Source organism: Bos javanicus, chromosome 14 (assembly GCF_032452875.1).
Source record: "Bos javanicus breed banteng chromosome 14, ARS-OSU_banteng_1.0, whole genome shotgun sequence".
Classification (NCBI taxonomy): Eukaryota; Metazoa; Chordata; class Mammalia; order Artiodactyla; family Bovidae; genus Bos; species Bos javanicus.
The window spans coordinates 37,192,235-37,210,164 of NC_083881.1; the positions used below are offsets into that span (position 1 = coordinate 37,192,235).

General features: G+C 36.5%; 1 protein-coding gene across 18 annotated transcripts in view; it reads right to left on the reverse strand.

Annotated features, from left to right (window-relative positions):
* The window catches only part of STAU2 (staufen double-stranded RNA binding protein 2), a 306,987-nt gene that overhangs the window by 256,781 nt on the left and 32,276 nt on the right, over nt 1-17,930 (reverse strand). For all 18 annotated transcript variants that reach the window (XM_061439006.1, XM_061439002.1, XM_061439009.1 and 15 more), the window contains one exon: nt 9,673-9,832. In XM_061439006.1, the coding sequence (XP_061294990.1) occupies nt 9,673-9,832 (160 nt within the window). The remainder of the gene's footprint in view (nt 1-9,672; nt 9,833-17,930) is intronic.

Genomic DNA, 17,930 nt, shown 5'->3' on the forward strand with positions numbered 1-17,930 from the left:
ACAATGTCCTGTGAATAATCTTTAAAGATACTGAAGCATTTATGGATGAAGTAACATATCTGAGATTTACTTCAAAACAATTCAGAGGACAGAGAGATGAGAAGATGGGACGTGTAGGTAACTGTTGCACCTGACGACAAGTACAGAGATATTCACTATCTTACTCTTTCTACTTTTACAAAAGTTTGAAAAATCCCATAATAATTCACAAACAATGTACAACTATTACGTCAACTTTAAGCAGCAAAAAAGGTTATTTAGTTAAAAATATATACATATATGTTCCACATGTTGTTGTTCAGTCACTAAGTCATGTCCAACTCTTTGCAACCCCATGGGCTGCAGCACACATTATAACAAACTACAAAAATGAACCTAAAGCCTTAATAGAAAGTAAAATGTATTTCCAGTCTAATTCTGTATTATTTCATTTGAATTATGCCTGTTGCAGGCTCCCCTATAGCTCAGCTGGTAAAGAATCTGCCTGCAATGCAGGAGACCCTGGTTCGATTCCTGGGTCACGAAGTACCCCTGGAGAAGGGACAGGCTACCCACTCCAGTATTCTTGGGCTTCCCTGGTGGCTCAGACAATAAAGAATCCACCTGCAATGCAGGAGACCTGGGTTCGGAAGATGCCCTGGAGGAGGGCATTAGCAACCCATTCCAGTGGACTGGAGCCTGGAGGGCTACAGTCCATGGGGTCGCACAGAGTCGGACACAACTGAGCAACCTGAGCATAACATAGCATGCCTTCTGCATCACAGATTTAAGACTCCATTCATCACTAACAAAAATGGGTCCACTTATTGCAGAAGAGAAACTGGGGCACAGTATCAGCTAAGGGGTGGTAGAGCCTGACATAAACGCACAACTGGCAGCCAGGCCGAAAGCAAGCCACCAAGAGTCATGAGCTGCTAATTTTATGTCTCATTTCTAAGGAATTCACATGAAATCGCTGAACAGTATAATAAGAACAGGAACTAAGAAAAAAGAATAAAGGAGGTGGGAGGACAAAGGAGGAGGCAGAAAAAGAAAAAGGATAAGAAAAAGTTAACATATTAAATAAGTCCAATTAGTCCAAACCCAAATTTAATGCACACACTCAGAGCAGAGGAAGAGTATGTCAAGCACAAAGGGATTCTCTTCTCCTTGTTTCTTACAGTATTTTACCACGGTATAAGTAAAATACACAAATCTTGAGCATACAGCTCCATGAAATATTATCTATGTACACACGCATATAACCACCGCTCAGATTAAGATCTGAACATTTCCATCACCCAGAAATACCCAGTCAAAACCCACCTCCCCACCTTACCTGTTTTGACTTCTGCCATCATAGATTAGTTTTGCCTGTTTTTCAAATCTGAATGTATATTAGTTTGTCTTGTTTCTTTCCTTCAAAATAAGGCTTTGTTGAATATCACTATTTCAGACTTTGTCACTGAATAATATTCTGCTCAGTTTATCTAACCTGCTATTGATGGAGTATTTGGGTTGTTTTCAGTTTGAGGCTATTAAGTATAAAACCACTTCAAACATTTTTCAAGAAGCCTCTTGGCAGACACATACACTCTTTTTAGCTGGGTATACATCTAGTAGTGAAACGGCTACATCACAGAGTAGGCTTATGTTTAACTTCATTAGAAACTGCCGAACAGTCTTCCAAAGATGTTTTAACCCCAAAGAGCCATGAACGCCTTTAGAAGTTTAGACTTTTCTTATTTCAGAAAGATTTGTTTAATAATTAACAGACTAATCACTTGTATGATTTATGTCATTATGAATTCTTTGCAACAATCACACAGACACAAACAGCATAAAGTTCAAAGGGGAAAAATAGAAAAAAAAAAAAAGAAGCAGCAGCAGCAGCTTGAAAGACCTCATCCTTTAAGTGTGACCATAAACAGAAAACTAATGTCTTTGAAAATGATCAGTGAAATGATTTTAACACACTGGCAGGATACAGCATGTCTGCCACCCACACCAAAATTATATTTTAAACTTGGTAAAAGTACTGTATTCATATTATTTAAATAAAGAAATAATCCCATGTAAATTCCTCACTTGAAAGTAAGGCTACAGTACATTATCTTCACAGAAATGCTAGAAACTGGTGTTGTGAAGGAGAGGAGAAAAGAAATAGAAAAGCACAAACCATACGGAAAAGGTCCCAATTTCTTTAGAGCGAGGGACTCCATCTGTTTCCTACAGAACAAGACTGACATTTCTACACGAGAACACCTTTTGATATTGGATTGGCCAAAAATTTTGTTCAGGTTTTTCCATACGATGTTATGAGAGAACTCAAACTTTTTGGCCAGCCCAATACTTACACAGTAACGCTGTCACAGAAAACATTTAAATAATCGAACTATGTGCTGCCTCCAGGAACTGCTAAGTAGTACCATGGTTTTCAACATGTGTGGGTTAAGACCCAAGTTGCATAAAGATGACCATTACATAGAAATCCTCATATATTTTATGGCTATAAAGTTAACATTGCAAACACATCATCAGTTTTTAGTGGTTTTTAGATACATCAAAGGAAATTTCTACATTTACTGATGACAAACATAAAAAGACTGATTAATTAAATATACAGAAGTACATAACAACAATTGCGGATTCCTGTTATGAGACAGATTTTAAAAAGATGCCACAACTAGTTCTCAAGGACCAACATATTGCTAACATTTAAAGAAACAACTTTGTAGGAAGTTAGAAAAGTCCCTGGAACATATAACAGTAGTCACTCAATAAATATTTGCTGAAAGAATGAATTGATTAGTCAGTCAATCAGGGCTCCTAAAAAAATGACTGTAACCAGGGAAAAGAAAATGCAAGATGACCTAGAGACAACTTCTACTGCCAGAAAGCAATGCCCAAAGAATGAGGAGGAACTATCTGAAGGACACAGGAGTCAACCTGAGGGGCCATACCACTGGCCAAGCCTGGGACAATTTGAGCATCAAAATAAGTAATGATAATAATAAATAAATATTTATTTATTCAGGAAGCAACCTGAGCTTCCCAGGTTGCTCAGTGATAAATACCAGAATCTGCCTGCCCATGCAGGAGACACAGGTTCAATCCCTGGGTTGGGAAGATCCCCTTGCCTGAGGAAATGGCAACCTGCGTCAGTATTCTTGCATGGAAAATCCCATGGACAGAGGAGCTTGGCGGACTACAGTCCATAGAGTCACAAAGAGTGTGACATGACTGGATGACTGAGCATGTGACCACACACACATATACACATATCATAAGCCTGTAGGTAAAACAGGAATCCAAGAATCGATAGTGATATAAACAAACAAAAAAATGAGGGGGATGAGAAAGCTCTTGGGTAGAATTCCAACTAACTAATAAATCAAAAAAGAATACGGAATTAAAAATCACCCTTTGGCAACCTTCAGAGTAGTCACTGATTCAGACAAGAATCATCAATGGATGCCAAAGCTGGTAAGTGAATGAAAGTTTGATAAGGAAAAGAATGTTTACATAGTCTCAAAGTATCTCCTCAGAAAATACTTATTAATTATACTATTTAATAATAAAACATACTTATTAATTAACTTTACAAAACAGAGGCCTGACTGACACACTCTTCACCAAGAAACCAACGTCATCACTAATGGGACATTTCAACATCCTGGATCTCCAGACATGAAACACTGAGATGACCCCAGGTCACTTCTGTGATGTTTGTGCTAAAAATGCGTAAGTCATGAGGAAACACCAGACAAATTCAAGTGAGGAGCATTCTACATACAGTGTGTGGAAATGTCAAGGTCATAAAAGGAAGACTGAGGAACTGTTCCAGTTCCATTCACGTAAGTGGAATGGAGAGACACAGTAGGCCAGTGATCCTGATGAGATGCTGCTCCTATAAAGGACGGTATTGGGGTCATTACTGAAAAGTGAGGAGAGTCTGTGGGCTGGTGGTTTGTGGGAGTCGAGTCTGGTGATACCAGATTGATGCCAGCGTCCTGAGTGGACAGTCTCTGTGCACTTAGGGAATAAGGGATAATGGGACACCATGTCCATAACTTATTCGCAATTGGTTTGGCAATGTTAATCATTTCTGGGTGATGGTTACCTGAGAGCTCTATGTACTCTTTCTATAAGGTGTGTGTGTGTATATAAAAGAAATTATTTATTTAAAAAAGTTAAAAAAAAAGAGGAAGAAGAAAGCAAATACTTCTTAGATACACTCCTCATTAACTGGCAGATTACCTATGCAGTACTAAATTTAACTCCTCTCTTGGATGTAATTACTATTTAAGGCCCATCTACTTCCTATGAAGTCAGGCCTGGATCTCCCCTCTTCTGCAGTGCAGAGAGGAATGGAGTGAATGGATTACCTTTTTAGTAAATAATGCTAACTGAATGTTTATGTATTAAAAGGGAGAAAAAAATCTTGAACCCTACCTCAGCTCATACATAAACCTCAATTCCTGACAAACTTAGATCTAAATTTAGAAGATGAAATAATAAAACTTATAATAATAATAATATTTATATAAATAATAATTATTATTTATCATTATAATAAGCTTTATAATAATAAAAATAATATGAGGTCATCTTCACAAGTTTGTGGGAGACAAAGGTGTCTTAAATAGCACACAAAAAACCACTACCATTCTAGCAATTCCCCTTTGAGTATTTATCTCCCCAAAATAAAAAACTTGAAAGTATATTAATATGTGCACTCTCATGTTCACGGAAGCAAGCTAAGTGTCCGCTGATGGATGGATGGACAATGAAGAGGTGATACACATGAACAAGAGACTATTAATCAGCAATTTAAAAAAAAGTTGCCATTTGTGACAATAGGATGGCTCTTGAAGGCATTTTGCTAAGTGAAATAAGTCAGATAGAGAAAGACAAATTCCACATGACCTCACTTATATGTGGCGTCTAAAAGAAAGAAAACACACAAAAACAACACCAGAATTCACAGATACAGAGAACAGACTGATGGGTTGCCAGAGGTGGGAGATGGAGGTGGGTAAAGGGGTCAAAAGATACAGACTTCCAGTTATAAAGCAAACAAATCAAGAGGACGCAATGACAGCATGGTGACTACAGTCATACTGTAATTTATATTTGAAAGCAGCTAAGAAAGGTAGATCTAAAGGCTTCTCATCGCAAGAAAAAAACATAACTATGGGGACGGATGTTAATGAGACACTGTGATGATCATTTCGCAACATATACAAATATCAAATCATTGTGTTGTGCAGCTGAAACTAATATAAACCTATGTTGAATTACACTTCAATTTTTTAAAAAGCATTTAGAAAGATGATAACAATAACCCTGTGTACGAGACAGCAAAAGTGACGCTGATGTATGGAACAGTCTTATGGACTCTGTGGGAGAGGGAGAGGGTGGGAAGATTTGGGAGAATGGCATTGAAACATGTAAAATATCATGTAGGAAACGAGTTGCCAGTCCAGGTTCGATGCATGATGCTGGATGCTTGGGGCTGGTGCACTGGGACGGCCCAGAGGGATGGTATGGGGAGGGAGGAGGGAGGAGGGTTCGGGATGGGGAACACATGTATACCTGTGGCGGATTCATTTTGATATTTGGCAAAACTAATACAATTATGTAAAGTTTAAAATAAAATAAAATTGGAAGAATAAAAAAAAAAAAAAGAAAGCTGTGGTACATATACACAATGGAGTATTACTCAGCCATTAAAAAGAATACATTTGAATCAGTTCTAATGAGGTGGATGAAACTGGAGCCTATTATACAGAGTGAAGTAAGCCAGAAGGAAAAACATAAATACAGTATACTAACGCATATATGGAATTTAGAAGATGGTAACAATAACCCGGTGTACGAGACAGCAAAGAGACACTGATGTATAGAACAGTCTTATGGACTCTGTGGGAGAGGGAGAGGTGGAAGATGTGGGAGAATGGCAATGAAACATGTAAAATATCATGTAGAAACGAGTTGCCAGTCCAGGTTCGATGCATGATGCTGGATGCTTGGGGCTGGTGCACTGGGACGGCCAGAGGATGGTATGGGGAGGGAGGAGGGAGGAGGGTTCGGGATGGGGAACACATGTATACCTGTGGCGGATTCATTTTGATATTTGGCAAAACTAATACAATTATGTAAAGTTTAAAAATAAAATAAAATTGGAAGAATAAAAAATAAAAAAATAAAAAAATAAAAAAATAAAATAAAATAAAATTTAAAAAAAATAAAAATAAAAAAATAAAAAGCACTATCCATAAGGGGAAAGACTAATATATTACACTTCATTAATATAAAAATCTGTTTACTAAAATGTACCATTAGGAATACAGAAAGATATCTGCCATACACATATCTGACAAAGGATATTAATCCAGAATATCTAAGAAACCTGTAAGTCAATAAAAGAACTGAAAAGAAATAAACAACCTGCCAATGCAGGTTTTTAACAGGAAAAATATATCAACCTCAGAGAAGATCCTATTGCCAACAGGCATATGTAAAGATGTTCAGTTTAATTACTAGGGAAATGCAAATTAAAATCACAATGAAATACTACTATATCCCCAGAAGAATAGGCAGAAATTTTGAAAGCTGAGCATGCCCTTTGTGGACAAGGACATGGGAAAGTCGCATATACTGCTAGAGGGAGGAAAATGTGTCAGGTTGAACATTACGTGTAATACTGAACACATACATAACCTACTTAGCTACACCCCCAAAAGAAATGTATACATCCAAAAATGTTCATTGCATTGTTGTTGTTTAATCACTAAGTTGTGTCCGACTCTTTGCGACCCCATGGACTGTAGCCCACCAGGCTCCTCTGCCCATGGGATTCTCCAGGCAAGAATACTGGCGTGGGTTGCCATTTCCTTCTCCAGTTCACAGCACAGTAGTCTTATCTCTAACAGCCCCAAACTGGAAACAACCCAAATGTCTACCACCAGTATAATAAATACATAAATCGTGGTATAGCCATGCAGTGGGATATTACATAGCAAAAAAATACTATACTGTTAACAACACAGATGAATCTCACAAACATGACACTGAAAAAAATAAGCTATGACAGAAGACTCTGGCGGACGATTCCAACAAGCAGGCACAACAAATCTAGGATGACAGGACACAGAACAGCGGTTCCCTTTGGAGTTGTTTAACCTAGTTAACTAGAAGGGCTTTAACCCCTATGAGAGAGGCTTCTGAGGCTCTGGGAAACCCTGCAAAGCATTCACAGTGCAAAATCCCATCAAGGCTCCACAACCATAGTTTGTGCACTTGCAGATACATAGTTATATTTATTTTAAAATTTTACCTCAGCAACAAATAAACGTATAAAATGTCATACAAAAAAAAAAAATTCAGTTAAAAAAACTAATTTACCCCCCCAAAATCTACTCATTCTGTCAGCTCAGTTCAACGTTCAATGGTGGGAATATCTCCACTGGCCTTCACACTCTCCTGTTCCCTTGCTCTGACTCCTCTGCTCGCTGGTCTCCTGCTATAGACCCTGGGAGTGGACCTGAACCGAAGCTCAGCACACAGCTGCTCGTGCTTCACAGCCTCTGCCCCAGGGGGCAGGTCCACAGGCCTGGCTTCCACCAGTGGATCAGTAACACTTGTCCTTCTGCCCATTCCATGAACATGAGTTTCTTCTCTTTCTCTTCACCCATCAACTATGGCTGTGGTTTCCTAACTGATTTAGCTTCTAGTATCTTCCACCTTCCATACATATGTCAAACTCAACATGAGCAACTAAATTGCTCTTTTGAACACATCATCCACCTGCTGGTAAAAATTAATCCCCGAATAGAGATAACATTTATTTCCTAAAGCTGCATTCCAGTCCATCACTGTCTGCTTTCTAACTACATCTCTAGTCTTATCTCTTATTAGCCACTTAACTACTGCTGCTGCTAAGTCGCTTCAGTCGTGTCCGACTCTGTGCGACCCCATAGACGGCAGCCCACCAGGCTTCCCCGTCCCTGGGATTCTCCAGGCAAGAATACTGGAGTGGGTTGCCATTTCCTTCTCCAATGCATGAAAGTGAAGTCACTCAGTCGTGTCCAACTCCTAGCAACCCCACGGACTGCAGCCTACCAGGCTCCTCTGTCCATGGGATTTTCCACACAAGAGTACTGGAGTGGATTGCCATTGTCTTCTCTGAGCCACTTAGCTACTCTACTTAAAAATCATCTACAGGGGGAGGGGAGAAAAAAATCATCTATAAAGAAAATATTTTTTTGCCAAACCCACAGTCCAGATTCCTATTCCAAGGAGTTTCCTCAGTATTCCCGTAGCCTGGAATACCCTTTCCTCTGCCCTACGCCTGCCTGCTCTCTATTCAAGACCTATACCTCACCTCAACCACCTCAGTACATGTGTATCATTACCTATAATACTGAAATCTGCTATTACCCACTTGGTACTTAATCTTTACCACTGGGTTACATGTTTTATGTAAATAACTAAAACCCTTACAGAAAAGAACAATGGTTTTATTTTACATCTCTCAGATGTATTAAAACAAATGCTTAATAAATAGAATTAGTAGTATGGTGCTAATGATCAACCAGTAATCTGAACAGAGTTTGAAAGTTAAATATAGCCTCTACCTAGCTTTAAGCTAAAAGAGTCTTTTTTTAAATTTTAACAGTATTTTGGCTTATTTACCCATACTTAACAAATACTGGAATAAGCTGAACATATGTAAAAGGACTACCATTAGGAAGGTCACGAAGTTCTGAAAAGAGCAGTCCTTGAAAAAGGAGACTGTCTACAGAGCACATGCCACATGGGAAAGAAGTGCTGACCTGATTATGAGTATGAGCATGTGGACTCTAACTAAACAGCCTATGGAGTCAGTGTTGGCAGGCAAAATGTCTTTTTTCACTCCATCACAAAAATACCTAAAGCAACACTGGTCAGAAGGTAACCACTTGCATTAGTAAGTTAACAGATGAGTAAATGGCATAACGCTGGTACTAAATTTACAGAACTTTATTAATTTGATGCTATCAATTCATGCATGGTGTCCAATACAGGTTTGTTCTTCCCAATAGATAACTGGACATATAATGCTGCTGGTACTGCATGCAATCGACTTTTTAAAGTTGATGCATGGAACAACTTTTTAAAATTATTCTTAGGAGCTTAAAACTAGAACTCTCATTTTCTTAGAATATTATACACAGGAGGTTTTACTGGATTTGCGGGTTTCTTAACAAACTTCATATGAATGTTTTTAAATGTAAATGGCAACCATCTCTACATGAGCAAACAAAATAGTAAGATGCTTAGGACTAATTTTATAATTTTCTATTAAACTAAAATATAGACTATTTTAATTAATAATTATATGTTATATACTTAGAAAGAGAAATTGATGACTTCTATCTTTGCTTTAGAAAAAAACCTCAGTCCTGTTTTCCTGTCTTTGTATCCAAATGCCTTTTTGTCACATTTAAAAAGTAAACAATACACCTTTAGAGTAGCCATTAAAGCAGAATTTTAAAATAACTCCAATTACATTCTTCATTCTCTCATCTTCAGTTACTATACTGCTGTCTGAATACCCACTGACTATGCAACAGGCCTGCATGAAGGAATATACAAGAACAGCACATGCAGAGGACAAGAACACAAGGAACCAAGTCAGGGCCATACCTGGGTTATTATTAACATTGCTCTTGGGTGGCTTCTGAACTGGTTTGGGGAGCGTGGATTCCGTCAAAGCTTTGTTAGCGACGGCTTGCTGGGCCTTCTTTATACTGCTCCCTTCGGATTCCCATGTCTGCTCCCCAAGACTCAGTTGCACTGAGAACATCTTGGAAAAACATAAAGAGACCAGGAAAACATTGAAATTTTTCAGGAAATAAAATGTGCTGTCTGAGAGAAAAACAGACACACCACAGAATCAAAATGTTAGAGCTAGGGTTGAGTTTATAGGTCATTTGTAACAAAAATCTTATTCTCTCTAGTGAAAGAATGTTAAGAGGTCGAATTCTGTTCTATCCAGAGGCTTAAAGGCAGCTCTAAGTGTACATTTTTGGTAGACTATATCAAGAAGAAAGAGCTTCCCTAAATGGAATCATATTGTTAATGCCATTCAAATAGTCCTCAAAAAAAGTAGAATAAGAACAAAGAATAAGAGAAATTGTAAGAGAATCCAAAAGAACCTGTCTCTATAACTGTCACAAAAACTAATTACTTAAACTTTATACTTAACACAATTTAGTCAATGAGTCGGGAAATCCTAGAAACTCTCAATCCTCCACAATCAACCTTTAGCCAGTCACCAAATCCAATCAGTTTTAACTTCATAAATATTTCTCAAATCTCCTTCCTCTCTTTGCCAGGAACTCTGCTGCACTGGCTACAGTCTTTCATCATCTTAGCTTGGATGTAATAATCTCCCATCTGATTGCTGCTAATGCTATCTTTCTAAAACTCAAATCCCATTGCATCACCCAGAACACCACCAGCTTGAAAACCTTCAACTGCCCCCAGTGCTGCAAGCCACAAAGGAGTGACCTGTCCATCTTCACTTCACACACACCCCTCCCCTTGCACATCCTAACACTCCGTCTACACCGTATTTCCACATGGGCTCAAACACCTCTAAAATTCAGGATCAAGTTACAGTATACACACACAATCTGCTGTTTGCCTCTCTAGATAGCCCACTGCTCTGTAGGAATACAAGGTAAGAACCTCAAAATGCTTATTAATTATTTAGAAATAAATGTGAATTTACAGGAAAGAGAGCAGGTAGAAGATACCTTTAAAAACCAAGTGTTTAGAATTAGCATCATCAATAATCATACAAATGAACATCACACGCCTCCCGACAGGATCCAATGAGAAATATGTAGCATTCTTGGCCAAAAATGCTTACTGTGAATCTAATCATAGGAAAACAATCAGACAGATCTGTATTATGGTGTATTCTCTAAGAAACTGACTGAAACTCTTCAAAATGTCCATGTTATGAAAGAAGAAAGACAGAAGAATGCAAAGGGGCTGTCCTAGATGAAAGGATGCTAAAGAGATATAGAAGGTCACAATAAGCTATCAATAAGCTATTGATCAGACTTGTACTAGAAAGAAAAAAAGTACAAAGCATATTTAGAGAACAACCAGGGGAAACCAGGGAAATTTGACTATAGACTATATAATAAATAATGTCTTCAGTTATAATTTTCAATTAATTGAGTGATGATAGTATTATGGTTATGAAGAAGAATGTCTTTGGTCTCACAAGACAGATATACAAGTATTCAGGATAAAAATGTCATGATAGTCGGAATTTATTTTCAAACTGTTCAAGGAAAGAGTATATATATTTCTATACAGAAGGAGCAAGGAAAGAGATAAATGTAGCAATGTACTGAATAAATTAATGACTAGTAAATATGAAAGATTCATTATTATACTGCTCTTTCAATTTTTCTCACAGATTTTCAATTCTTCTCACAGATTTTCAATTTTTTTCATAGATTTTCAATTTTTCAAAATATACAGCTGAAAATATTTACAATCATTTGAAATTCAAAATATATACATATCTTTTAAAAGTAATTTTTCTTTTGATTCAGTGTAAAATTTTTATCTAAAACATATTTTAAATATTTGCCCAATTTTAAAATGATTTCTCAGTGACTAGGTCTTTTGGTTTTCAAATTATATAGTATGTAACAGAGAACTCTGCCACAAAGGATATATTCTCTCTCCCATTTCTTCCAAATCAGCTCATCCTCCAGAATGTTTCATCCATTTTTCTTTCATTAATTCAGGTTCAAAACCTCAATAGCTCCTTTGTTTATCCTTGTCTTCTTAAGATTTATTTCGCAACACTTCAAAACTGTTCCCTGACATTTCTTTTGTCACCACCTTAGTCTAAGGCCCTATAAACTCAGGTTTCCTGCCTCCTAACCTTCGAGATGTCACCACTTTTCCAGTTCACAAGCCAAACACCTTTGAATGGTCCTCCTTGTCTGCTCCATTTCTCTCTATATTCTCCCCTGCATCCAACTGATTCAATTTCAAAAACACTTCTCAGATCTGGCCTTTATCTGTATTCTCAGTTAAGAGTATCAATGTATCTCTCTCCTAAATTACTACAAGACCACCCTAACACCATTTCTTTCACATAAGACTTTCCCATCAAACTGTCCCTCTTGGGAATTCCCTGGCCATCCAGTGGTTAGGACTTGGTGCTTTCACTGCCAGGGCCTGGGTGCAGTCCCTGGTTGGGAAACTAAGATCCAGAAAGCCATGCCATCATCAACATGAACATGCTATAAAATGCAAATGTATCCAAGTCAATTCTCTGCTTTCTGAGACCTCTTAAGAATTCCACTATGCTGCACCTAAAAACAATGCAACATTATACATGAACTACATCTCAAAAGAAAAACAAACCAAAAAAAAACCTGGAGAGGAAAAAAAGTCCCACTATAATAAACATTTAGTAGCAATTTTGAGTAGGAGTCCTGGGACATACTGCTTATGAGCTTAAGTCACAGATCCACCATTTACTATGTGTCACAGTAAGGAAGTTATTTACTCTTTCCATTTGTCTTCTTACTTCTTTAGTGAAATCAGGGTAATAACCACAGAATGGTTATGAAAGTTAAAATGGTGTAAATACCCCCATTTTAAATGTAGAGACTGTCAAACTGGATAAGAAAACAAAATCCAACTACATGCTTCCTACAGGCAATGCACTTCAACTATAAAGACACATGGTTTAAAAGCAATGGGATAGAAAAAATATATCATGATAACATAAATTAATGAAAAGTCAGAATGGTTATAATAATATTAAGCAAAGTAGATTTCAGAGCAAAGACTACTACCGATAATAACAAAGGTCACTTCATAATGACAAAGGCGCCAACTAATCAAGAAGAGGACTAAAGATTCTAAACACTTGGGCAATGCAGTTCATATATACAAGGGACTATTACTCAGCCATAAAAAGGAATGAAACAGTGTCATTTGCAGAGACATGGATACACCTAGAGATGGTCATACAGAATGAAATAAGTCAGAGAGAGAAAAACAAATACTGTATAATATCACTAATATGTGGAATCTAAAAAAATGGTACAAATGAACTTATCTGCAAAGCAGAAATAGAGACAAAGATGTAGAGAACAAACTTACGGATACCAAGGCGGGAAAGGGAGAATGGAATGAACTGGGAGACTGGAACTGACATATATACACCACTAGGTATAAAACAGGTAACTAATGAGAACCTACGGTACAGCACAGGGAGCTCTACTCAATGTTTGTGGTGACTAAATGGGAAGTCTACATAAAGAGGGGACGTATGTGTAGTTGATTCACTTTGCTGTACAGCAGATATTAACAGAACATTGCAAAGAATTATACTCCAATAAAAAATTAATTAAAAAAAAAAAACACTCGGGCAACTAACAACACGGCTTCAAGATACATGAAGCAAAAATGAACAGAATTCCAAAGAGAAATAAAGAATCCACAATTAAAGTCAAAGACTAAATATCCCCTCTCAATAATTGATATAACAATGACAGCAGATAATCAGGTGGAACAGAACAGAGCTGAACAACACTATCAACCAGTATAAACTGACTGCAATGTCTTTAAAACACTCTACCCAAAAGGGGCAAATATACATTTGTCCTCAACTTCTCACAAAATATTTACCAAGACAGACAATATTCTGGACTATAAAATAACTCACAACAAATTCTAAGGATTCAAGTGATGTAAAGTATATTCTCCGACCACAATGGAATTAAATTAGAAACTAATAACAGAAAGATCTCTAGAAATCTCCAAATATTTAGAAAATAAATAACACATTCCTAAATAAATAACACATTTCTAAATAACCCATGGAGAAAAGAAGAAATCAAAGAGGAAAACAGAAAGTATTTTAATCTGAATGCAAATGAAAATACTGTATCTCAAAAGATGATGCTATTAAAAATACTAAAGGGAAATTTCCAGCACTACATACCTACACCACAAAAGAAGTGAAGTCTCAAGTTAACTTCAGTTTTAATCTGAAGAAACTAGAAAAAGAGTAAATCGAAGCTGAGGTAAACAAGGAAAAAAGTAATAAAGGTAAAAGCAAACATAAGAAAATAAAAAATAGGAAAAAAATGGAGAAAAACCCAAAAAACCAAAAGCTGGTACTTTGCAAAGATCAATAAAATTTGTAAACCTCTATGAGAAAAAAGAGAGAAGACACAAATTACCAGCATCAGGAATGAGAGAGGATATCACTGCAGATTCTCACAATATTAAAAAGACAACAGGGGAATATTTAACTTTATGCCAATAAACTCAACAGCCTAAGTTTTTAAAGGCCACTGTTATGAAAGCTCATTCAAGAAGAAACAGGCAACGTGAATAGCCTTATATTAATACATGTTAAAGGAACTGAATCTGTAGTTTAAAACTTTCCTACAAAGAAAATTCCAGGCCCAGATGATTTGGATATAAAGTCTACCAAACGTTTAAGGAAGAAATAATGCCAATTTATAAAAACTCTTCCCAAAACCTGAATCAGAAGGAACACCTCTTGATTTACGTTATGAAGTTTGCATAACTTTGACAATGAAACCACAATAAGATACTACCAGGGAAAACAAAACAAAACTACACACCACACAAAACATAAAAGTCCTTATCAAAATTCCATTAACAAATGGAATCCACCAATACAGAAATCAGATAATACTTTATAACCAAGCATTTCACTCCACAAAGACAAGGACTGATTGTACATCTGAGAGTCAAACAATGTAATTCACAATAATAAGAGATTAAGAACAGCAAGGTCATATGACCATCAGAATCAATGTAGAAGAACCATAAGACAAAAACCAATATTAATTCATGTTAAAACTCTCAGCAAAAAAAATAAAAGTAGTGAAGAATTTCCTCAATCTAATTAAAGACATCTATAGAAAAAGCTACATTTAACATCACAATTAATGAGGGAAAACTGAATGACTAAGTCACGAACAAGTTAGAGATGTCTGTGCTGATCACTTTTATTCAACATTGCACTGCAAGTTCTAGCCAATGCAATTGAGCAAGAGAAATAAATAAAAGGCAATCGGGTTGGGAAATAAGATTTAAAACTGTCACAAATAGCTTGTGGGACACACAGCAGGATCTTAAAAAAAAAAAAAAGTCTACTAGAACTAATAAGTGAGTTTAGCAAGACTGCAAGATGCTGGATCAATATACAAAAATCAGTGTATTTTTGAAGCAGATTCACAGAAAGAACAGACTAGTGGTTCTGGGGTAGGGGTAAGAGAGGGGAAATGCAGGGATGGGGGAATGGAAGGTACAAACTACTGATCATACAACAGACTTAATGCTGTGCTGTACAAATGGGGAATAGAGCCAACATTGTGTAGTAACTATGAATGGAAAGTAACCTTTAAAAAATATATAAAAGGGCTTCCCTGGTAGCTCAGTGGTTAAAAATCCACCTACCAATATAGGAGGCATGGGTCTGATCTCTGGTCCAGGAAGATTCCACATGCCGTGCAACAACTAAGCCCGTGCACCACAACTATTAAGCCTGTGCTCTAGAGCCTGGGAATCCCAACTACTGAGCCCCGCGCCCTAGAGCCAGTGCTCCGCAAGCAGCAGCAGCCACGCAATGAGAAGCCCGTGACCACAACCAGAGACGAGGCCCCACTAACTGCAACTAAAGAAAAGCCTGCACAGCAACGAAGGCCTAGCATACCCAAAAATAAATATATTAATTTTTAATTACATAAAAAATTTATAAAAAGAATTTTTAATGTATCATAAAAATAATCTGATATATTTCACTCTCTTCTACATTCTTTGGCGCTGTATGGATTCCCTATATTAGAAAGGCAGTTATTTTTAGCACTATTTGACAGTATAAATTAAAGTTAACCTGCTATGGAAAAACTAGGAATCTTCAGATTTCTCTATTTGTACTTTTATTCTTCACACTCTCATGTGTGCATACTTATACAGAAATGCTATACATATTTCAATGATTTAAAATTTATAAAAGAAAATATACAGAACAAAAAAATCACTGTATTTTTATATATTAGCAATGCTTAATAAGAAAAATTATAAATTGAAATTTTTAAAAACCATATCACTTACAATGGCTTCAAAAACATGAAATATTTAGAAATAAACCTAAAGATGAGAAATACCTGTCCACTGAAAACTACAAAATATTGAGAGAAATTAAAGAATGTCTAAGTAAATAAGAGATACTTTGTTCATAGGTTGGAAGACTCAATTTTTCTAACATGTTACTCTTCCCAAAATTGAGCTATTTATTCACTGCAGTTCTATTCAAAATCCCAACAAGGTGCTTTATAGAATGGACTAGTGGACTTTAAAATCTGTATGAAAATGCAAAGTGTATTGAATAGCCAAAACGACTCTGAAAATGAAGAACAAAAGTAGAAGGCTGGTACTACCAGATTATAAAGCTATAGTAATCAAAATAGTTGTCCTTCCCAGGTAGCTCAGTGGTAAAGAATCCACCTGCCAATAAGGGGACATGGGTTCGATCCCTGGACAGGAAGGTCCCCTGTAGAAGGTAATGGCAACCAACCCACTCTAGTACTCTTGCCTGGGAAATCCCATGGATAGAGAAGCCTGGCAGGGTACAGTCCCTGGGGTCACAAAGAGTCACACACGACTTAGTGAGTAAAACAACAATCAAAACAGCATAGTATTTGCCTAAAAACAGAAAAAGAGAGACCAACAGAACAGAACAGAGACCAGAAATAAAGATATATATAGACAGCTGATTTTGGACAAAGGTGCAAAGGCAATGAAGTAGGAAAAGGACAATCTCGTCAACAACTGAACATCTGTAACCAAAAAACAGAAATAAAAAATAAATTTTGTTACATTATCTCATATCATCTATAAAAATTAACTCAAGGTGGCAATTAGATCTAATTAAAAGACCCAAATGTAAAAACTACATAACATCTAGAAGAGAGCACAGAAGAAAAATCTTATGACCTCTAATAGGGCAAAGATTTCTTAGGTATGATACCAAAAACGAAATCTATAAGAGAACAAACGGATAAACTGGAGTTCATCAAAATTAACAATTCCTGCTCTTCAAAAGACACTGTAAAAAAAGAAAGAAAAAGATAAGCCATGAAGAGGGGGAAATAATTGTCAGGCACATATCTAATAAAGGATTTGAATCCAGAATATACAAAGAGGCAAAACGGCAGAGCAGAAAGCTCCAAAAAGGAACAGTGTCTGTCATATTATACTCAACAGATATTTTACCAAGGATTTTTAAATCCTGTATACAACTATTAATAACATACAATGAGACAATTATCCAGGTATCTCCATTATCAACATACTTGCTAAGAATTTACAAACTATCATCCTATTATACTATACTAGAACAGGTACAATAGTTCTCAAATTACAGGTGAGATTCTAAGTTGTTTGAGGCCACACAAGCCAGATAACGTAAGGCAAAGATCAAGCCTGGTAAATCTAGCAAGAATTAAAAGAAGAAAAATACTTCACTTCAAGGCCACTGGGTAGAACTGCCTCCCTCAGCAATATTTATTCCAGAGTAAACTTTCTTCAAGTGTCACTATGACAGCAGCTTTCTTAACACTCAGCCATGCATATCTACAACTCATCAAAATAGGGAAATAAAGTAAAAAAAAGAAAATACCACTTTATGTTATTCATGGCTGTCTGCATTATAATAGCCTTCTTTTGAGATTTGAGAAAATCTAAACAAGTCATAAGAAAATAAAGAACTAGATTTAGGTACCTAAGAGATACAATACAGCAATGTCATAATAACTCACATAAATATAAGGAATAACAAATAACAAAAATAAAAGGGGACAAGGCAAACATTA